Source organism: Vanellus vanellus, assembly GCF_965231255.1.
Source record: "Vanellus vanellus genome assembly, chromosome: 7".
Lineage (NCBI taxonomy): Eukaryota > Metazoa > Chordata > Aves > Charadriiformes > Charadriidae > Vanellus > Vanellus vanellus.
In genome coordinates, this window is record NC_138912.1 from 38098156 (window position 1) to 38121304 (window position 23149).

The window sequence follows — 23149 nt, forward strand, 5'->3', positions numbered from 1 at the left end:
ACATAAATTTGTTTAGTGCTTGGTGGGTTTAGAGTATTTTGAGGGGTTAGGGGATTTATCCAGGGCAGGCTTTTTCTTTTTCATTGTATCTCTCTATACGGCACTGCATCAAATGTCTTCAACTGAACTGCGGCAACACCACAGCCACTGCACTATTCTCACCCAGCGAGATGCAAATGATAACGGAGAACACTACCAGATTTGTTTGCTATGACCAGCTCTCCCCTTAGCCCTGGTATATCAGGCAGTAAATGCACTTTCCCCCCACTCCGAGTGAAAGCAGATACGGTCCCATAACATAATACTCTGTGTGCAGGCTTCAAAAGAGAAGAAGCCTCATCGAATTACTCCTTGCCTGACCTAGAAGCTGTCCCAAGGCAGTTCTGCAGCCCGGCCGTTCTGCTCCCGCTGCTGGACCGGGGCAGGGCAGCATGTGTCACTGCCTTGACCGATCCGGTTCCCAGCCTTGCATCCCAGCTTAAAGTCTCCCCTAATGCCCTAAGACGTAAGATGTGCAGCTTTCCGCTGTCGTACCTCAGGAGCTGCTCCCTCAATATTTAATCTTGTAAGCTGTTAATGCACAGATCTGTGCTAAGTGGCGGGGTTCGTCTTCTTCTGTGTACTCAAAATTTGCTTCCCTCTTGTTTGAATGTGGCAAAGGCCACTCCTCAGGCTTCAAGCCAAAAATCATTCCATTTTAACCCAGTGAGAGTCCAGGTGGGTTTCCTCCCATTGGAAGCCTTCCTTTCCTTTAAAAATTGCTTTAGAAAATTTTGGCCAGGCGGTACCTTCGCATTTCTTTGCATTTTTATTTATTCACCATGGCCTTAGTTTTTTCACTAAGCAAAATAAATAAAAGCCCGGAGGCAGCCAAGCCTCGTCTCCGGAGATGCAGGCAGCTGCCCCAGCCGCCTCCGTGCCAGTGCTGTGCCGCTTGGCCAGCTGCGATGCAGGGCACGCAGCCACCCTCCGGGAGGACACAGGAGGCGGCCAGGCAGAGGGGTTGCCAAACCATCATCTCCCCGAGGCCCAGCCGCCCACCCGGCCCGACCCTTCTCTCACGGGGAAGGAGCTGCCGCTGTCTTTCAGATGTGAATTGTTGCCCCCTCCCCTCCGCTCTCCAAGAGATGATCCATTTTGTTCCCAACCGGAGCAAGAATTCGGTACGTGACTTGGATGTTCAAAGGACTCCATCAGCTAGCCACTAGCCACCCTAGAAGAAATACATATTGCTCCATATGAAGCGATACATAAAGCATCCCCAGCTGATGCTAAAGCATCTTGTGCTTTCTTTCGTGGAAGACGCAGATCACTGAGCTGTTGGGGCATACACAAACCCTTGGGCTTTCAGCACCAGCTAGGCCAGGAAGCCTTTCATGGATATTCTTCAAGACAGAAGTAATTTAAACTCCCGAACGCAATTCATCCTACAGGATCTATTTTCTGAGCAATGTGGGAAGGTACCGGCCTGCACAACCATTTATTAGCACAAATAGGAGTGTATGTTTAACTCCGTGGAACGGGTAGAACAAAGGATTATTAAATAAAATTCCGATTAGTTCTGCTGAAAGCAAAATACCAGCTGGAGCCTGGGGTAACGCAGGCATGCTATCAGTAAACATGTGCTGCCAGCGCATCTGCACACACACACACACCAGCTCTGACCACGGGGGAGCTTCAGACTGGACGAGCAGAACCAAGGTGTCTCCATCGTGCTCTGTGCACTGATGGCTCAGGTGTTGCCCCGCGCTAGGCAAAGCCTTTGGCCCGACAGCGCCCATCGCAGCTGCATAAAAGGAATGAGAGCAACGAAACCCGAGTTTTCCCAACTTGATGCCCTCCTACCAGTAGCCTTGCTTTGTCCCACTGCCTGGAAACACAGGCACGACATATCGTTCTACCTACAAGTGGATGGCGCCCACAAGCCAGCCTGCCTCTAACTGCAGCCATATTCATTAACAGCCCGTCATTTAGATCCTTTTGCAAAAGTTAATGAAGCCACTTTGCGAGAGGGCAGCCTTCCTGAGCAGAAGATAAATAATGTATATAAAAGGGGGCTGGGAGGGAACCGGCGCATCCTTGCAAGGTCATGCTAGAATGCATCAGTGGTTGGCTGAGGCTGGGCTCCTCTGGTAAGAAGCCTGGAGCTATTTATGACTCATGTAATTAATTAATGCCAACGGGCGTTCTGCTGCAGGCACGTGGGAGACCAAAGGGAAATACGAAGCGAGCAGGTTAGGAAATGTAGTGGAGGTGGGGGAGAAGGATGGCATTTCTTGCGGCAAGACATGCTTTGAAGTAATTATCAACAGTCCAAACAGCCAGCAGCTCTTTGGGCTACATCAGTACAAAATCAATTAGGAGCTTTAAAAATGTATCGGCTTATATTTCAGAGAGCAGCAAGAATAAGAAGTAGCCACCTGAGGTAGGGCAGTTGCCTTTCTCAGCGCCGCACACCACCAGACCCACAGACCCTCAGACCCCGCAGTGCAATCCACAAATGGTGTGACCAGTAGAGGGAGCACCGTTAATGCCTTCCAAATCGTAAATGTTTTTGCATGAGGAGTATGAAGGAAGACTGACGGTTTGATTTTACAACTCTCTAAAGTCTTGGCAAGTTGAACAGATGCAAGAGAAAGGACCAAAGGACAAAGTGAAACGTGGGCATATGCCTTGAAAGCTGAGACCCTGAGGGCTCTCAGGGCTCCCAACATATACCACCTTCCTTTCCCAGAGCATAGCTCTCAGACACTGGGAGCTAACCAAAACTCGCTGATCACATCAAGAAAAGGACCACATCTGTGCCTTTCCTACTTCAGTTTGCAATACTGCAGTCTCACACTGAACACTCAACATGTGGCGATGCTGAGTCATGACATCGTGCTTGCACAGACCGTTTGAGGACAATGAGAGCTTAACCTAATTTTGTCCCTTTGTTTGTCCTCTGCTCAGAGGAGATCAATCAGTTCCACTCCCTGCCTTCAGATCCCCAAGCATCCAGTGCCTAATACATCATACAGCAAAACTGTAAGCACAAATAAAACGCACCCTTTCCCTCCTCTGGTGCCCTGAAGTCCTTCTGGGCTGTCCAACTCCCACCCAGCCTGCACCCTCTCTCATGTCTCTTTGTTGCCAGAATATCTTCTATCAGCTCCCAAATGTATTCATGCATTGTCCCGTCTCTCTCTTATCATAGCTGCCTGCAATAAATCCCCTCACACAATGAGGATTGCAAATTTGCTTACAAGCCAGTGCTGTTTTCCATTTCTACTTCTCTCTGCTCCTCTTTTCTCTCTGGACGCTTGCAGGGGCCAAGCACCACAGCATCAGTTTGACACTGCCATCTGGATGAGCAGCAGAGGCTGCCTGCAGTCTCAACCCTGGCTGGCAAAGCCTGGGAGGCTGCAGGATGCTCCCCGTCAAGCCTAACCCACCTCCACCGTCTGGGGGATCTTGCTTTCTACCCTCTGATCGCTGCCAAAGCCCTCAGATCCTGGCTGGTGGGACCCCCTACTGCTATCTGCTATTTTTCTGGAGTAAAACCATGCAAATCAATAGCAGAGATTAAAAAGAAAGAAGAGAGTAAGTTAAATGGCAGCGGGTTTTCGTTTCATACAAGTGAGAAGAACAAAAGCAATAAAGTACTCCTTTCTGGTGGGCTGAGAATCGACACGAGCCTGAGTCTCCAGGGTAAAACACAAGCAAAGTAAACGACAACACGAACACCCACTTAGCATTCGTGCTACATACTCCTGATCTGAGCCTCACCAGCTTTAAGAACGCTTCTGTTAAATACTGTAATGCTCCCAATTACGAGTGATCTGGATTGTTTATTTTCTAAACAGATTTCCCCCCCTCCTCCCCCCCGGGAAATCCCATAAGCCTAAGACAAAAGCAGTCTTGAAGAGGTGTTTCAACCTCTTTTCGCTGTATAATATCCACAGCTGGCTCGATTTCCCTAATTGTTTCATACTGACCTTGAGGATATTTCGGCCATTAAACGACTCCCGTTCCTTGAAAGATGATTTACCAGTCATTGTATTGTTTCGCTCTTCAGCTGTAAAGAGAAAAGCCACCACCAGAATGAGCTTCAGATGGGAGAACTGTGTGTGCTGTACTTCACCCCCCCACTCCCTCCCTCCCCAAAGTCAGCTGCCAGCTAATAAACCATCTTTGCCCAGTTCCCAGTGAAAAAAAAAAACACTTCCACTTTGATTTTAAAGACAACAAGGCTGAATATGCAGGAATTGGTGCCTCTATCGGGATCACCTACGTTACCCGGAGGAAAGACCCTACATCATAGCTACTGCTAGGGCGATTCTGTAGGGCTGACGGCTTAGTGCAACACATCTGCTTCTCTCCGGCTGATTATAATCTCACATCCTGCCAGGGTGAGAGTCAGCACCGCGAGCACTTGCATCGCCTGGAACGGCATCAAATACCAGGCTGAGCGTGCGAGCACAGTGCCAGGCGCGATCCGGACAGCACCTATACAAACCTCTGCTGCCTGCTCCGGGAAGCACGTACATGTGGCGCGTATGCTTCTGCAGGGTGGGCACGCAGCCACACACACACAGACAGTAAGAATAGCAACCTAGGCCTACGGCAACTGCCAAATGCCTACGTCTTAGATCCATTTCCCCAGAGCATGTCTGGATTTTTATATAATCCCTAAGTACATGATCCGTTCTTTCCACAGGACCTCTGCCTCGCTCAGTGAATATATTCAATATTTCCTTTTCATCTCCAGCATTAACTATGAAGTCCCACTCACACCTAGCACACTATTCAAATCCTGTATTGAATATAAAGTGACTTCTACGGCTATCCATGTAATGCTCTCACCACTATGTCTGAACACCTTGCATGCCTCATGGGGTTGTTCAGAATATAGACTCGGTGCCAGACGCAGCTGCCCGTGTGCCTCCCCTAACAGAGCGCCACATCAGCACTTCGGGCTCACATTTCCACCAGTTTTCAGGGCTCAATTTGAGAGCTAAGCCCCACCGTTCCAGGGTTTCTAGTCTGCTTATCTGACTTTTGTAGCAGTCATGCCCAAAATCTGCCGCAGGGCACACCGAAAACCGTAACACAAACCATCTGCTGTTATCACTGTCCATACAGAGACTCGCGGAAGCAGTAACTGGAGAATACTCGACATAACCTATCGGCATTGCAAAGAGGCCACCGCGCCAGAGAAAGCCCCGAAAAGCTTTAGTGTGACACTCTTAAGGCTTGCAAACTACACACCAGTGTCAGAGCACATGCATGTCTGCACACGGAGAACAAGGCTGTAATATACTGCCCCTCCCTAAACGCAATGCATCTGAGGCTGCTTTATAAAGTAATGCGATAAGAACGATGCTACAGACTGCCAGAGCAGACAATCTTTTGGCAGACACTATATGCTCAATAATGGCTCATATTCAGCCTCGTAGCCGGCTGAATCTGATTTAAGGAGAGTGACGCTGGAATCACCTTCCTAAACCAAGGGGCAATCTTTAATTTGACCAAAGAGGATCACATTTTTGTCTTGTTTAAAGGTCAGCACAGCACATCAAGTTGTTATGGAATTCCAATTTAACGTTGGGGAACAGAGAACCCAAGACCTCACACAGTACTTGAACGCATTCCTCTCTGGCCCAGATCTTATGAGTGCTACTGGGTGATAGCGTTTCTGAAGCTATGACAAAGAATCCTAGAAAAGATCCAGAAAGTGCTCAAAGAATGCCTGCCTTCTCCAGCTCTGCTGATTGCTTTTTCATTTTCTTCTGGGTTTTATTTAGTGACATCCCTCCACAACCTCGTAGGTTATTTTTGAGACTAAGAAAAATCACAAAATTTAAAAAAGAAACGTAAGAGCCAACAAAAGTGTTTCCCGTTCAGAGGTACTACTTTAAATGCATTTATCAGTAAGGATGAGGGCTACACACCACTTGGATCTTTCCTGAAGAGAGTGTTCATGACCGTAGCGTGCAGTTTCACCCTATCCCACTCTTTAAGCATCAGGCCAGAGGCCACAAACCTTTCCACCAGTTGATCGGCGATCACCTGCAACCTGGGAAGGCAAAAAGAGAAAGAACAGAGCCATGTAAACGAAGGAGAAATGCCTGTGTCGCCAGCTTTTCTCTTTCCAGCCAGGGAGGGCAGCATGCGTGAAGTCTCTGCATGCGCAAGGGGAAAGGGAGCTAGTCGCTGGCGGAAAGCGAACAGAGCCACCAGGTTTCAGTTCTAATGAAAAAAGTTCTGGCTGTTTCACAAAGCTTCCTCGGTGATCACTTCTGCTTGCAAATATTCCACGAAGAAGGGCAGATTTAGCATAGCAGAGAGCTGCTCAGCAGTGACAGATGTTATTGGGACTTGAAGGATGCTTCTTTCTACTGCCAGGAAATACAATGTGATTCTCCTTACAAATGTTAAAATGGGCAGACCCTCGGGGGGGCTTAGGCACCTTGACTCCTGGAGGGTCTGGTCTGCTCTGCTCAGGGACCATGAGCTGTACAGTGCACCGGGCTGGAGCTCAGACCCTCTCTGTCCCAAATAAGCAAACCAGTCAGTGGGCTTAATTTCTGGAGAGCCCAGAATGTGGTAACAGAGGGCATAAGCCCAGACAGCACATCCTGGTGAATGCTCCAGCTTCAGAGCTACCAAGCAAGCAGAATGACTTATTGCCACCTTCTTGTCAGGCCTTGGTCAGGGACAAAAGAGGCCACGGCTGCTGGGATCTGCGGGCAGACCTGTCCTAGGACAGGCAGCAGGAGCAGGCAGGCAATCGGAGCAGTGCACTTATGTATCATAGGTCTAAAGAGCTGAAGGAACTTCCAGGCTCCTGCTGTCCCCTACAAAATTTCTGCCGTGCCCCAGCCTTACAAAAAATAGCAAGGATGCGCTAGAACAAGAGCTTCCGGTCCCTGGAAACATGGCAAGAAGGCATTACTCTATGCAAAAGAATTTGGGCTTCTCTCACCACATCCAAGGGGTTAGACAGCTCTCTGCTTCACCAGGTGCCATCACTTTGTTGTCTCAGCTGCAGCAGTAGAGGCAGAGCGCGGCCCTCAGGCTGGTCCCCGGAGCCTGGGGCTGCCACGTTCCTACCCCACTGATGGTTTTGTACTGCCCCTCACGGGCTGCCAGCCCCCATTTCAAGACTCTCAAACTACCAATTGTCATGGTTTTCTACCAATTTCTGGCTTTACATCAGTGATTTTTAAAATTAGCAATGACAAAGATTAAATGAATATCATTACAGACAATACTAAAACAAATTAACAGAGAATAGCTCAAGTGAAAATGGTGCTTTATTACGTTATAAAGTTAATCAAGGAAATAAAACAAATTAGAATGAATTATAATGGAAATTATTTGCCATGTGGGAGGCATCAGAGCATGATCCCTCTCTCAGTCTGAGCCGTTATGTGTGCAGAAGGGCTTGCCAACCCCTAATTCTGTCTGCAGTTATGCAAGCTAAAGTCAGGGCAAATCAAATCTCCTGCTTTATAGCTTAAGCTGATCAAGATCATCCAAAGATCAGGAAGGAACTCCACCCCTCAGCCATGCCAGGAACTACACAGAGCTAGCAAGACATCTTGCATGAGACAGGAAAGCACACACCTCTCTTAAACACAGGCTGCAGCAGCCCGATCCAGCACAGCAAACCACGTGGCTGCCGCTCTCCTCTAGTATTCAGCCTTGCAGCTGAGAAACTCTGCTTTCTACCTGCTTTCCCCATTTCCCTGAGCAAAGCACAGCAGGTTTTAGCAGGCAAGAAGTTCTTTATAATCAGTTTGTCCAACACTGTGCCTGCTGGAATCTCAAAGGAAGCAAAAGAAGCTTTCCTTGCTCTCCATCAACACAAAAATATGTTCTTTCCCCTCTGTAAAGCTAAATGTTTTCTGGGTGCTTGCCAGCAGTTAAGGAACTATATTAGGGGAGAAGCGCCAGATGAATTAATTTGCAGGTGAGGGCAGGACCGGCCTGGGCCAAAGATAAAAACTGACAATTGCATGGCCCTCTCTGAGCACACTGCTATGCAAAAAGCAAAATAGACATTGGAGAAGTCTGGCAGCCTCCAGGTGCCACACAAAGCACCGAGATCTGGGTTTGGTCAAAACCTCAGCTAACAGACCTCTGTGAAGGACAGAGGAGACATCAGCTCTTTCTCAGGGGAACAGGTAGGGGTTGTTTTCAGTTTCAAGGCAAGGTAGATTTGAAGACCTCGTTTCTCTCCCCTGCCAAAAGCAGCTCTGTCACCCCTAATGCACATCAGCATTTTCTTTTAGCATTACAGCTAAGTGGGTTCTCAGCAAAAGGCATAATGCTGGCATCTGATGCAGACCACAGGGCCAGCACCAACAACTCAAGCTGTCCCCAGACGCAGGCAGACATTGCTGCCTCACCTTAGGCCCTACTTATGCTCTACAGGATTTCTCGAACTGCTCCTTAGTTTGCAGACTTATTTTCAGATGCAAGCAGACTCGCAAGCACTCCACCTCAGAGATGATCCAGAGCTTGGTGACTCAGGAGAAAAGAGGCCCATACCCCAGCTCTCAGAGCTGACACTTTGGATGCTCTCTACAACAAACTGACCGAAGGGCATTTAGGTCATCCAGTGTTCGCCTCTGTCTCGTCTTTCTGAGTGCTTCTGCCTTGTTTCTCCCAGCATTTCTGTCTCCTGGCTGATCTCTAGCTTGTCCTGGTTCTCCACCCACCCCGTTTGTTTTATCTCACCTCTTCCAGGGTAGGACAGACTTCAAAGTGGAAGAGCCGAGAAGAGGAAAAGATTTCAATTTCTACTGCCTCCCAGCAATTCTTACATTTTCATTTTCCCACCCATTTCCTTATCCCGTTTCCGATCTCTTACTTCAACACAGCCTCCAAACTGCGGTTTTAAGCAGAGGGCCCCCCTTGCCTCCTCAGCCCTTGGGGAAAGGAGATGCGAGAACATGTCCTTTCTTCCCTGAGCCGGTCCCTGCTCGCAGCCTGCCTCCTCCAGCTGCACTGCTTCGTGCTCCTCTGCTAGCTCCCGCTGTCCTCTAGCAATGGGAACAGACACAAAAGGGCAGCACTGCCAGAAAAAGAGAAGGCTAAGGCTCAGAGAGAGAAGGCAAAAGCTCTTTTGGCTACTCCTCTACCCTCTTTCCCACCCACCTCACAACTGGCAGCACAGTACAATAGCTCTTATGTTTCACTGGTCTTCCAGAAAGCAGCAAGAGAAAAGATGGTGCTGCCACTGGTGATGTACTTGTCAAAAACGAGATGGAGGAAGGTTGTCCAGACACTGCCACATCCCGGGCAGCACTGTTTGTAGAGCTAAAGCCATCAGCCACAGGGGCCAAAAGCACAAACACAGGCACTGACACCAACCAGGCTTTGAGATTTCACACCAGCAGCTCAGAAGACAGACATTTCACACCCAGCGCCTGTTCCAGGCTGCTTACAGACAAAAAAACCAACTCTGCAACCAAGTCATGCTTTTCTGAGGACCTTCTGGTGTAACTGGGTTTTAAGAATAATTAAGTTCCGCAGAAGATGCCAGGCTGTCCAGATTAATCTGGATTGCAGGTTGGGAACTAGACAGCAGAGGCCAAGTTGTCCTGCCTTCTAAGTCATCTCAGGAGTATCTCCTTGGCCATCTTATCACTGCGTGAGCTACAACACCATTATTCAATCTGACAGACTGCTACAGAAACAAATGACATCTTTCAGCTGCACCACCAGTGACTGATTTAAAAAGCAAACACCTCACTGCCTTAACCGGTTTAGGAAGCAAGAATGACTTCATCTTCCTGACTGCTGGCCCAAGGACTGCTAGCAGCACCCACCAGCTTCAGACAGCAGAGGGTTTCTCTGGCACACCGCTACCGCTGCCACGGCACATCGAGGAGGAATGATAGAAGGGAGCACGGGGAATTCACCTGTCCGAGCCATCCTTCATGTGGACTTTGGCATAAAGGACGTCCATCATGGCAGGGTCATCGTTCATGTACTCCACTCCTGCCACCTCCACGGTCAGGGGTTTGCCTCCAGCAATTTGGCTGAAATGCAACAAATCCCTTATGTTAAAAAGCAAAACATCACATTTGCTTTTGAAATACAATGCATAGTACTTCTCATGCACACACCAAATACTTGGTTTTACTAAGGGAATGATATAAACCACATTTTTTGCTATAGTTAAACACAACTTTGAGGTTAAGTGGGACTTAAGTGTTATATAGAGCATATGGGGCAGTGAACTCCACTGAGGAGGAGTTCTCTTTCCCATATCTTTCAGGTTGCTTGCGCCGAAATAACCCAAACACAAAAAAGGCTCTCTAATTTCTGAGGCTCAAAAGGCCACGGCTGCTAGTGTCTCATCATCTCAAGAAATAGTGTAATAACATTAAATTCATATGTTCAGTGTTTTAGACACACGTTAAGTCAACTTTTCAGTGTTCACAGGCCATCTCAACGTGGAGATCCCTATTTACATTTCAGAAAACCCATCAGCAGTAAAATGGTACAAGTTCTCAACGCAGAGAACTCCTGCCTTCCCTGTGAAGAGAGCGATCGTGACACAAAGTCTCCAGCTCGTTGATTTTTGCTGGGAAAAGTACTCCATGCAGAATGCAGTTTTAAGTACATTTCAACATCCACTTACACATGCTGGAAGTAAATAGAGCTGTTTTAAAATCAGCTCCAGCTACCCTTGCAGGAAGGCAAAACAGAAAATCTGTGCGGGATATAATATGCACTCCCACACCTGCAAACACACTGTGAAGTGTATCTGCTTCCAAACACGCCATCTCCTTGCCTTAACCACCAGAACATCACAGGGAGGCAGGGCACCCCAGCGAAAGCTCCCTGTGAGTAAGTGCCATTGTCTCATTTAACACCGAGGTCTCGTGGAAAGTACAGGGAGTGTCTGGGCAGGCAGAAGTAATAAACGAGTTAACAACGTGAGCATGACTTTGCTCTAACCTTGCTTGCTTCTGTTCAGCTTGCCCAAGAGACCGCTTTTGAGATTCTCGGCAAAGCTTCCCACGTGGAATAAGGAAAGTGTGATTTCCCCTTCCAGTATGTTTACTGGGGGAACAGAACAAGTGTATTGTTGTACACATCACACTGAGAGTGCTTAAGGCCACCTACTCTAAAGAGGGTCAAAAAGGGCACATCTACTTCCGCATGGCACTGCCTGCATTTAGAAAAATAAATGATCGCTAATGAAGGTTTATGTGGGTGGAAGGGAGCCTAAATTAATTTTCAAAGTATATTTATTTGGGTGTGGCAGGGGAAATAACCTAAAGGTTACATTCAAGTGTTGATTCCCCCTCCACTAAAGAGTAGAGATTTTCTCTGCCTCAGTTCAATCCACTTATGAGGAAGCTGGCACTTTCCAAATACTGTCTTCCCCTGGAAACGCACTTGCATTTCTGTTGAACAGCTAAAAAACTGGAGCTGTCATTTTAAAGGCAGAGGTATGAATTTTGGCCGTGCATTAATTCCCACAAATAGTAGCTGGCACAGCGTGGCTAATTCTTCATGCACCGAGGCGATAAATAAATAAATAAAAAACAAGGCTCCGTACTCTACGTGCAAAGGCTTTGCAGAAACAAATAAATAAACCAATCCCTCAGGCCATCTCCAATTTCTGAGCTGAACAGAGATAAGCTAATTACAGTGTCATTCAACCACATTTACAGTTAAAGCTCTAACATCTGCAACTCAGTGTTAACAGGCAGGGAGAAAAGCCCCGGTCCTGGAGCAGCACTGAACATTTCAGACTCATTGCTCACACGGCTCATGCTGGCTTCCCTGCACACAGCTCCCCCCATCAAGAAATGCGTGTCAAGGACACCTCAGCATCTGCTCTGAGGCAGGAGGGAAGCAGCATGCCGGAGCCCACTGCAGGCAACGCACGAAGGTAATGGAGTTTGTCCCTCCCTCTGCAGCAGGCAGGGGACAACAGCATAAATTGCTCACACAAAAATAATAGGGACGCATATGAGAAAAAGAAATGAGTAGAGAAGGTTTTCAGAGAATGCTGAGGGTTTGAGCTGAGCTGGAAGATATTGTTAGACTCTTTGTGAGAGCTTGGTGATTTCTGCTGCTCCCATTTGAATCTTTTCAGCCTTTTTCCAAATTTCTAGAGTTGAGATAGACTATTTAGCTGCTTTTCTTTTTTTTTTTTTCTTTTTTTTTTTTTTTGCTGTCCCTTGTCAAAGACACCTTGCTGCTTTTCCCCCACTCAAGTTCTTGGTGATGACATTCTTTTTTTTATCACTTACTCCACAAAGTCCTCTTTGCATCGCTGTAGGAGGTCACACGCTTTGTGGATCTCTTGTTCGTTCAGAAGTACCAGCGTCCCAAGAGTCAGGTGAAGCTTTGCAGGGTTCTGGAACAGGCTGCTGCTGACCCCGTGATCCTACAAATCAGTCAATCAATCATATATAGGTGTCTTATCTCATACACACACACACCCCCCTCCCTCCATCAGAGGGGTAAATACTACAGACAACAGGTACCAAACCACTGACATCAAACCTTTTATCTCGGCATCATCGGTTGGGTTGGCAGTGACCCAAAGTTGAAACGGGAAACAAAATTTCACAGGCTTTGCGAGCAAGCGAGCTCAGCCTGACAGACGAGGCGCAGCCCCCCATCGCACATGCACTCCCTGCCTGCCTTTTCAGCGGAGCTGCTGAACGGCAGCCTGGAAGCTCCTTACAACAGGCTCTGACTCAGGACCCAGGAACAGCAGCACTCACTCATACAGGGTTTCAAGAGGAGACTTCCACAGCTGTCAAAGTGGCAGCTGCCATCAGCATGGAACTCAACACAAGTCAGCACAGATTTAAAACTTAAGTCTATTTTTTGTGCAGTAAAGCTGGAACCAGCTGTAGTGACAAGCTCTAAATGGTGTCTAAATCCTGTCTAAATACAGGTTGCACTTCACAACACAAGCACAGCTAATACCAGCTCTGATAATTACATTTTTCTTGTTCCCATGTGCCCCACAGTTTGCCGAGATTAATTAAGTTTAAATTTCCTTTATAAGAAGAGCTATGTGTTGTTGCTGGGGTAGAACTGTTCCCAGGTGGAGCAGTGGTTACATTCGGCTTTAAGAAACATGCTCTTTTGTTAGAGGATATTTATAAAAATACCTCAAGGATGGTTAACACACCCATACCAAAACAATTATTTCCATTGAGTGGCCATTTCCCATCAGCACATTAAATAACATCCACTCTTAACTCCAGAAGAAGCCAACTTGCCAGGCCCCTGAAGCCTTTCTCTGTCTGAAAAAAGTCCACTGACTGAGAACGACAGCTTTGAAGTTTCTAGCTGTGCCTCAGAGTTTGAAATAAAGCCTTTCAGATGTTTAAACACTGCAGTATCTCAGCCCGTCAGAGTTTAATGCTCCACATCTCACTCAGCATTTTTCATGTCTAAGGACAACATCCATACCGTTCTTTACAGCAGCATTTACAGGCTGGACTACAGATGAGCCAGCCTGCAACACAGAAGCCAAGGGCTTGCTCCCGCAGCCACAGGCTGGCAAAGCGTGGCAGTGCCCCAAAGAGAGAGAGCATGTACATACCTTCCACTGCTGCTAATTATTGCTGTCTGAAACCCCAAATCATACCATGCTAGCAGTGGCAAGGCACATTGCAGACCTCAGCACCATGCACCAGCCTGAAACAAGCACAGATTAACTCCATCAGGCACATCAGGAGCAGAGGAAAGAGGGGCGGCACCATCTCGCTTCTCCCCACCTTCCCCTCTCTGTGCTAAAAGCCTTTTGGCTTCCTTTAATTCATACTGCTGTTAACATGCATGACAGGACATGATTTCCCTCCATCAGCCTTTTTCCTCTAATGGTATCCGTAGCCAGGGGATATTTGGCCCGTCACAAAACAACAGCTCAGGTAACAGAAACTGGAAGAAAGTTCAATTTATCCTTGCCATGGACAACCAGTCAACGTCACTCACACAGTGCACACAGATGATGTAGAGTAAGTAATGAGAAAGTAGTTTGCAGGTCAGAAAGCAAAAGCCCTACCTTCCTTCTCTGCCCCAGCACAATTTGTACTATAAACATCAACCTGCCTCAAAAGCAGTGTTTTCCCCTGAGCTTTCCCACACCTGAGTGTGGGCTGATAGCTGACAAAGTGATGGCATGTCACCTCCACAAGCCACGCTACCACTGCTGTGGAGATTAGCAGGGAGGAACAGTGCACAGCGAGCAGGCCAAGACCTAGATAATCTTCCTGGTTTACTCCCTAGAATTTCAGACAGCTCCTAAAAACCCTGCTTACACCCCTACTCTTTCGCAGGCCAGCAGATCCCACTTCTCCCACACATAAAGTAGATGCTACGTCAGAGGTAGCTCTCCCTGGAACAGGCAATGTTTCTGCAGGCGTCTTAGCAGCCCTTCATGGCTGGATGTTGCTTGCCAAGATGCAAAAAAACTCGAACCAAATTATTCTAACCCCAGATTATGATATGCTAACAGCAACCACTGCGTCATCTCATGGGAAGCTGACCTGTCCAGTGGTATCAGTCCTCTGCAACCTGCCCAGCAGGGCCAGACAACAGCAACTCAAGAGCCTAGGAATATGTCTTCATAACTACTGCTAAGGAAAAATCACATCCACCTCCAGGGAGAACGAGGCCAAGAGACATGATCCTGTCAATGTTGTGATTTAGGGGCTTTCTGGACATCTTCCAAATACCTAAGGAACCCTCTCAAGGTAAGCTACAAGCATAAAAGCAGGAGTGAGATTCAGCATCAGAGATGGGCAGAGGGATCCACTGGGATCTAAGACATGCTCTCCAAGTGCCTCTTGGTGAAAAGCTCCTCTTTTACCAGTTTCCTCCCCTGTGCAGTGGAAGGTGGACACTCCTCAGAGCACAAGTCACGGTGGCTTGTGGCAAGCGGTGGCTTCCAGCCCTAATGAAAGCAGAGCACCAGATTAGGGGAGGCAAGGTGTCACAGGAGGGAACCCCATATTCTACAGGGGCATCTGAAAGCCGTGTATTTGCAGGAACTTACTGGCAGACACAAATGCATAAAACAGACTCTATCATCTCTCAAAAAATTTACTGTTTAAACTTGGATTCTCTAAGCACGTACTGAGAGGCAGGAAGAATATCCCCTTTACGCATCATCCATATGTGATGACTGTGCATTTTAGCTTACACCTCTCACTGACACTGTCCTGTCACGGTCAAAAAAAAAAAAACACACCACCCATTTCCACTCATTTAGTCTTAAAAATAAGTTTTTTTTTCCACCCGCCTGCTACTTAGACTTCTACCTTTGCTCTCCTTCTTTAGAAGGAACACAGGAAAAGTTTTATCCGGCATCTTCACCTCTCTTTGCAAATCCTGAGCACCTTGTTCTCCAAATCTAAGACCCTGTAGTGGGGTAGATCACAAACTCACTTCAGGCCTTCTACATGACAAGGCAAAGGATCAAACTCCTTAGCTCTTCTTCCCTGGCTGCATCCTCTCTACTGCCTTAAGAGCTTCCAATATTTGCAGACAGCTTTATGATTTTTTTTTTCTTAATAGCAGGATACTGCATGCCAGCTATATGCCCTCTCCCAGCCCAAGCCACAAACAAAGGAGCGAGCCAGAAAAGCAGAATTTCCTCAAAACTGACTGAAGAGCTGCAGGCTGAAAAACCCCTCCGTTTTCTGTCCCTTCCACTCCGACATATAATACCTCATTAGCAAATGTTTTATATTTACAGGTTGCCATATATTACAGCAATCATATTTCTTTTCCGTGCTGCATCTGCAGCCTGTTAAGACTGCAAATGCTGCGTTTGCACAGCTCTTGAAAGACCCAACTGCGATTTTTCACGGCAATATTACTGTAAAGTCTCTTCCCTTTTCCACCTGCATACTCAGACAGACGTTTCAGTCCTCCTCACCCTGACACCTACACAACTGTGCGAGGAGACTTCCAAGGTCATCCAGTCATCTGGACCTCCCACTGCACCACATCAGTAATGAGCCTGTCCAGGTGAGCCACCTCCCCATATTCATATTAAATTAGCCTCAAAAAAGTCCTCCACTTCGGCCCTGCTTCATTGCCTGGCAGCTCTGACCATACAACAGCATGAATGACACCTGAAGTGTTCCATATTCCAACACAAGGTTCATCTTACAAAAGGTCTTAAAGACACACACACACACAAAGTTAGAAAGCATATACCCACCAACGTAACCCTATGCTATAAAATACAAATGAATGGTTGCCATGGTAACTGCTTCAGAATGAAATAGAGTCCCTCACAAATGCTCAATGGCCAGAAGAAATCCTCGCGCACACACACCTGGTCCTTTCCCTTCCTTACCGTTATTACCAAGCTCCATTCAAAGACTGGAGTTTACTTAATTCTGCAACGTTTCGCACCAGCAAATTGCAACAGGAAGAGAAGCACACTGCTTCTGTCACTGAAGCCTATTCAGATTTCTCCAAGTATCCGGAGAAATCCCGTTGCTTTGGACAAATCTATAAGCTCTCTTATTGCTCTGTGAGGCACAGTTTTGAATTACTGTTTTTCATTACTGATATGCTTTCTAGCAGACCCTGCTGTGAGATAAAGTGGTATTAGAGTGGCATTACCGGCTTGTGGAGTGATTGAGAGACATACGGGGCTGCAATATACTCCTTGAACTAACAGGCAGCAATATATCTAGAAACCCTTTTGCTCATACCAGAAGAAGGGCAGAAAAACAAAGCACCGTATATTCCTAGGCTATAGATATGCAAACCTCCAAATACCTGCCACTGACCGAATTCCACACTTGGAACTAAAAATGGAAACTCCAGAGCTGATGTAAGCAGTACCAGAATATTTCAGGCTCTCCGGAGAGGCACGGGACACCGAGCAGAGTGCTAGCGTGACCCCGCAGCTTCTAGGCCAGGGCACCTTATGCCTATGCAGAGTGGAGAGCAGGAACTACAGCCCCAGCCCTCCTGCCTCCACCCATATAGATGTGTCCTACTGTAGGGCAGCTTCAGCTACCACCGTGTTCGGAGATTACCGAAAGCACCTTGATGACTCGGCAGCAGCAAAAGGCACACTGTGTCTTGAGTGCCGCACTCTCTCGGTGATATAGCTATTACTGGTATTAGGAGGATGCATGCCTGGGTGCTGGTTCTGAGTACACTTCAGGTCTGGGGTTACTGAAAGCCAGAAGAAGCTGTTAGGCCAAAACTTGTTCCCATGCGCATGCCCACGCTGCGGGATCCCTGACCGTGAAGCAGAGCCTTACAGGACTCAGTGCTGCCCAGACACAGAACTACAAAAAAACTACAAAAAAAAACCCTACAGGAGAGACAGAAGGTCAGGCAAGAGGAGAAAAAATTCACATGACTAGCCTGGTTGGCAGTGGTCTCAGCACTCCTCTGACCAAGCTCAGGTTTCTGCAGCTTTCTAGGACGAGGAGCGTGTGAAGGTTTGCAGATGTTCCCAGGCAGCTCCTACTGAATGTGACGACAATACTGGGGAAAGCACCAAGATAAATTTATGAACATGTTTCTAAGTGGATGGCAGATCTCCCTGCCTACCCAGGGATGTAAACTGATACTTAAGAGTGAGCAAGAGACCAACAATGTGACAGAGACAGATCAGGAGGGGTCTGGAGAGCCAGTAAGATCACCAGCCAAGGCTGGGCCAATGGAGGGCCACAGAGATGCAACCAAACCAGCAGGCAGAAAAAACAAGTGCTCTGCAAGAAGAGCTAGTCCTGTGTGAGGTCAATGTGTTGCAGGAATAAAACACAGGACGAGAGCATGAACAACAGCATTAGTTGCAAATATGAGTAAAAGAGGCCACATCGTAGAGATGTGACACGAAAAGGACTTGCTTGACACTAAGGCAGCCTGGAAGCCAGAACCCAGCAAGAGGTATGGGATGACACCAAGGCTATTGTCCTGCACAGCAGGCAGGTCTGGGTTTGTTGTCCATGGGGAGGGACAAGAGAGATCCACAGGACGTGCTGGCAGACAGCTAGAAGGAGGAGGATCAGATAAGCGGAGTCCAGGATGCCAAAGCTTCAAGCAGAGGAGGGCCAGATCTTGAGGGAGATCAAGTGAAAGGGCTGTAACAGCCACAAGCTGAGGTAGAAGGGGATAAAGAGAAAGAGAAACACCAGACTGAATGCAGCGGTGTCAGTCCAGGGCTGACAGCATGAGCAGCCACTACCAGAGCCCTGTGCTGAAGCTACTGGCCCCTTGAAGAGCCGCTTCTCTCCATGTAACTTTGGTGTGTCCCCGCACAAGGACTGGAACTAGAAACCAACAGAGGAAGCCAGGCCACCACTGACACTAGCCAGAGGCCCAGCACTCTGTTCAGCCAACACTTCCTCAGCCTTTATGTTTCCATCACCCTGTCTTCAGGGCTTTCCTTTAATAAAGGTAAGCTTCAATAAAGGTAGCGGCCACTGGCAAATGGGGATAGATGATCAAGCCAGTGATATCCTCCTAGCCTGAGTAGAGTGCTCATGGCATCGCGCTGGTTGCAAATCCTGGATCCATTGGCCAGTTTCAGTTATATTTAACATCAGGTGGAAACCTGAGTGATAGAAAGGTCCTAAGATGTCACGGAAATAGGCAGCTGGGCAGAGAAGAGGGACTTAAATCAGAACCGCCAGAAAAGACAAGACTGCAAAGCCAGCTCAGTTCTGCTCTTGAAGATGAGACAATTGACATGCAAGTGACCACAAAAACTTGACTAAGAACTCATATCTCCCCAGATATCAGATAATTCACACCCACAGCATGAAGACATAGGAAACTAAACTTCTTAAGCTGTGCTATCTGCAAGGTTATATTTTCCCCTTTGAAAGGCACCGACAGACATGTAGGTAAGAATATCAGCCCACAAAACCCTGCTGCGTGTATGCAATCTAACCTGCAGCCCCCACAAAGAGGAACTCTTCTCTCTTGCCTAGAGATGTCCTGCCAGCAGAATCAGAGGACACGGCAATTTAATAATACCATTCCCTCTCCTCAGCCTGGCCCTGTGCGCTGACATACCGCTTCTCTCAAACTAGAAGCATGCTAAAATAAACCAGGGAATACACAGCTTTCACTTCATTCTGTTCCTCATTTCCCTATGCCTAACTATCTCCTGCTGCTTTCAATGCAAGATCTGAAGTCAAGTAGGAGGGACTGTCAGCACAGTGTTTCACGGGAAAGAAGGGAAGTGATTAGACTTCCTGGATGGCATGTGCTACCAAGTCATTTCTCCCTCAGCTCCACTAATGACACCCATCTTCCTTCACTGTCAGTAACCAAAAGAAAAGTGAAATAGAAGCAGCGGCAAACTTGTGAATTCCTACCTGGTTTCACAGTTATGTATGAATCATATAAAATGTAGAAAGGTCCACTACATTATTTAGTGGCTTTCCTACTAAAAAAAAAACAACAAACAAAACAACCAAGGAAAACCCCAACCCTCTTTTGAATCTCAGATTCAAAAAAAAAAAAATCCCTACGGAGAACAAAACAATTTACTAAGTAAGCCATTCCACTTTCCAGAAGATTTCACAACAGCACTCAACAAATTCTCACAGCAGATCCGCCAACTTAAGCAAAAGGTCTGTTAAAAATACATTCCTAGGAAATAGAATAGAATAAGACCTTCAAGGTAAACACCAAAAAGCTATCTCAATAAATGAAATGGCATTCTGTCGAAGGGCTTCCACTTGATTTTAATTCTCATGTAGATCCTTACCTTTGAGCATTTCTCCAACACTTCCTCCTTGAACTGCAGGAATTTCTCCTGAATGGCAGGCTGGTTGAGAGCGAAGGACAGGAAGTGTGTGAAGGGCTGCTTCTTACGGAAGCTGTCCAGGAGAACATCGATCCGCGTTCGGGCAGAGATGACACCGCTGCGATGCTGCCCTGTAATCACTACAAGGAAACAAAACAATACTTGTCTGGGTTCCATGAAGCTACAGCGAGACTACTGACACCCACGCCCATGCAAAATAAAGAGTAATTGAATGGATCATGATTTTACACGATATTTATCCGTGCACTTTAAAATATCAATATTGGAGGATCTGGTGAAGGTAAGAATATTTCATCCAGGAGATGCTGGGAGGGAATTAGAAAAACCTTCACAAAAGCACCTCTCTACTCTTAGCCCTGGGCTCACTGAAGAAGCGATAGGAATTAAAACCCCCAACCATGCCCAGAGAAATCTCGCCAGACTCCCTGCTTGACTTAAAATGCCTGACACAGCTGTGTTTTTCTCTGTAAAGACAGGATGATGCCATCAAAAGTATCCCTCTGCTCTCAAGAAAGTAAGGTCTGAGTGTCTGAAAAACAATAACTAGGAGCCTATCATTTCAGCAGCTCTTCAGATTTCTAGAGCATTATTTCAAGTTTTCATAAAGGCAGTCAAAGGAAAAAGAAAAGAAAATCTATCAAAGATCAAGATGGCCTATATCGTTTGTGCATGCACTTCAAGGCACCAAACAGAGAACACTTGAGCTTGAAAGGAAAGAACTGCAAGGAGCAAAATTTTCTTGGCTTCCTATTATTACATGTTTTCAACATCTCTCAACCTTCCTAATCGTCCTTCATGGTTCTCAAGAAGAAGTCAAGACCCACTCCTTGAGAAGTACTGCCACGTTCCCGTGCAGCACCATAGCTGGATCCCCCTGTCACTTGCTCCTCACAGCTATGTCACAAACATAACTGTACACTGTGCCAATTATCACCGGAGCGTGCACAAGGGGCCCTCCAGATATCCACTCAGGCAGAAACCCGCATGGGCCAGCCCTTATGAGCAACGCCTCCTTTCTTTTTAAGTCACTGGAAGTGATGAGAAGGAACATACGGTACAAGAAAGCCTGCTCTCACTGTCAGGATCAAGTGACAACACCAGAGAAGCAGCAACGTCATCAAAACACTTCTCAGATTAAAGCAGGTGTTGAAGTTTATTTCATGCATAAATATACAACGTGGCATTTTTTTCTGGATGTATGTTACAGCTCCTCATTAATGGATAGTATTAATTTAAAGAAAGGAAACCAAAACCACAACAAAACCAAAAAAACACCCCAACACATTCAGACCCAAAGTCCTCAAGCCTGTCATTTAAGGCCTAGAGGTGACTTCAGTGAAACTATCTATGGACTTAAAATAGATTCTTTTTTTTCCCCAAAAAAACCCCTTATACTTCTTTATATAATAGACAGGGAAAATAAACTCAGAAGAAAAGCAAAGTGATTTTTCAAAGACCATAAAGGGAGCCAGTGCCACGTCAGAAGCAGGAATTCAAGGAAAAACACCTCCTATGCCCCCTCACCGCTCAAACTGTGTCTGTACAAGAGCTGATGAGAGAACATCCATTTTGTGCATGTTAAAGCTTACCAATTTCTCCTTCCACTCCAGGCTTGGGAATGCTGATGGAGGTTCGAGTCTCTGTTTCTAGCTTCTTCTTGGTTTCTCCTTTCTTCCCAATAATGTACCTGGAGGCATAAAAGTGCAAGAGAGTCATTTACACACTGTTGCTGGGCCACTCTCCATTAAGTGTGTCCGGCCAGCAGATTAACCATTCCACGGGCAGCTGGTCCCCCCCAGATTCGGTATCTCTGTGCTAGAGGGATGCACGCATTCAGCTCCATGCACAGGACCCAGTCCAGGCACAGAGGCTACTCCCAGGACTCGGTGCATGACCAGCCTAGGGCCAGGGGATGATGTTGAGCTGTGGTTCACAACGGGCTTAAGCTAAAATAAGTTAGTTGACCCATGACAGCTCTGCCCAGGACATCCTGCCACAGCTTATTCATCAGCTGGGTTACCCTCTTTTCCCATTACCCCAGCTGACAAAGAACTAAGGGCACTTCTTCCACTTTTTGCTTTGCTCAAGGTAGTTATTTGCCAGCATCCAAACACACAACAGAAGAACTTTCCTTCTCTACATCTCAGTAAAGCTATTCAACCAATAAAACTGTCAAAAATAACTAGATAAAGCTTTGAACACTACAGGCTTCCCAGTAAACACCAGATTTGAGTCAATAGTCAATTCCAGTCGTGTGTGCATTCTCTCAAAGCTTTCACAAACTCCTCCTGCCAGGCTGCTCGCCCCAGTTCTTCCTCCCCTTCTTCCACCCTCCCTGACGCTTTTATGTTCAAGGGAAGAGATGCTCAAACGCTGTCCTGCCAGCAAGAAAGCACCACCTGCTGTCTCTGTCACAGGAAAGGCTAGGAGTCAAGCGTGGCACAACTGCACTAAAAAGGCATTGCCAATTTTTCCCTCCCAAACACTATAATCCACATCCACAGAACAGAATAAATTTTGGAGATCTGGTGCTTACCCCAACCTCAAAAAAAAATATTCTGTGCTCAACCACTTCCCAGCAGCAACTCAGATAAACCAGAAACACACAGGCTCACTTGTATAATGGGCTGGGAACCTCCACTCTGCACTGGAAGCCTTTCTCAGTCTCTTCGACCACAAAGGCATCACAGGGTTCATCTGCGCAGTCACCAGGGCCTACCAGAAAAAAAAACAACAGACCTCGTACAACCTCTGTAAAGTCTGGCAGCGCTTTATGTAGGACAATAGTCTCACAGCCTTCTTTTCCCAAGGTTAAATAAAAGAAGAAATAGACTCCTCTCTGTTGCGGCTAACTGCTTTTTATTTCACCTTACTACCAACTCCAGAAAACATAATGACTGCTTCTAAATCCGCCAGGCTGGGAGGCACAGGAAAGCAGTAGTTACAGCCCAGGTTTTCTCTCAGCTGGAAGCTGTGCAGCTACCCAGTGGGAATGGTCTCTTCTCCTGGGAGGGTGGAAGCCACCAGGCCATTCAGAGACGCAAGCAGGAATTTTGTGTTGCAGAAGAATACAAATAAAAGGTGAGGATAGTTTTGGTTCAAGGATTCAGGTAGAGTGTTTTGGAAAACAGAGACATTCTCACACCCTCGGCACGGAGGAATGGATGCACCTTTTATCCGTGGGCCCTTTTAAGTGAGGGGCTCAGCAGTAAAGAGCGAGGTCTGTACCTACAGAAGAGCATTAACTCCTCCTATATGTGTGTATGAGAGATTTCAGAAAAGCAATACCTTCTCAAACCTTACATCACTCATTTGAAGACTAATTTTATGAGAACTTACAAGTGTACTCTTTGT

At 46.9% G+C, this 23149-nt stretch overlaps 1 protein-coding gene across 2 annotated transcripts in view; it reads right to left on the reverse strand.

The window, feature by feature from the left end:
- The window catches only part of ASCC1 (activating signal cointegrator 1 complex subunit 1), a 38437-nt gene that overhangs the window by 13030 nt on the left and 2258 nt on the right, over positions 1-23149 (reverse strand). For both annotated transcript variants that reach the window (XM_082486768.1, XM_082486767.1), the window contains exons 3-9: positions 22411-22510; positions 21385-21482; positions 19736-19914; positions 12267-12403; positions 9915-10034; positions 5934-6058; positions 3978-4057 (exon numbers count right to left, since the gene is read on the reverse strand). In XM_082486768.1, the coding sequence (XP_082342894.1) occupies positions 3978-4057; positions 5934-6058; positions 9915-10034; positions 12267-12403; positions 19736-19914; positions 21385-21482; positions 22411-22510 (839 nt within the window). The remainder of the gene's footprint in view (positions 1-3977; positions 4058-5933; positions 6059-9914; positions 10035-12266; positions 12404-19735; positions 19915-21384; positions 21483-22410; positions 22511-23149) is intronic.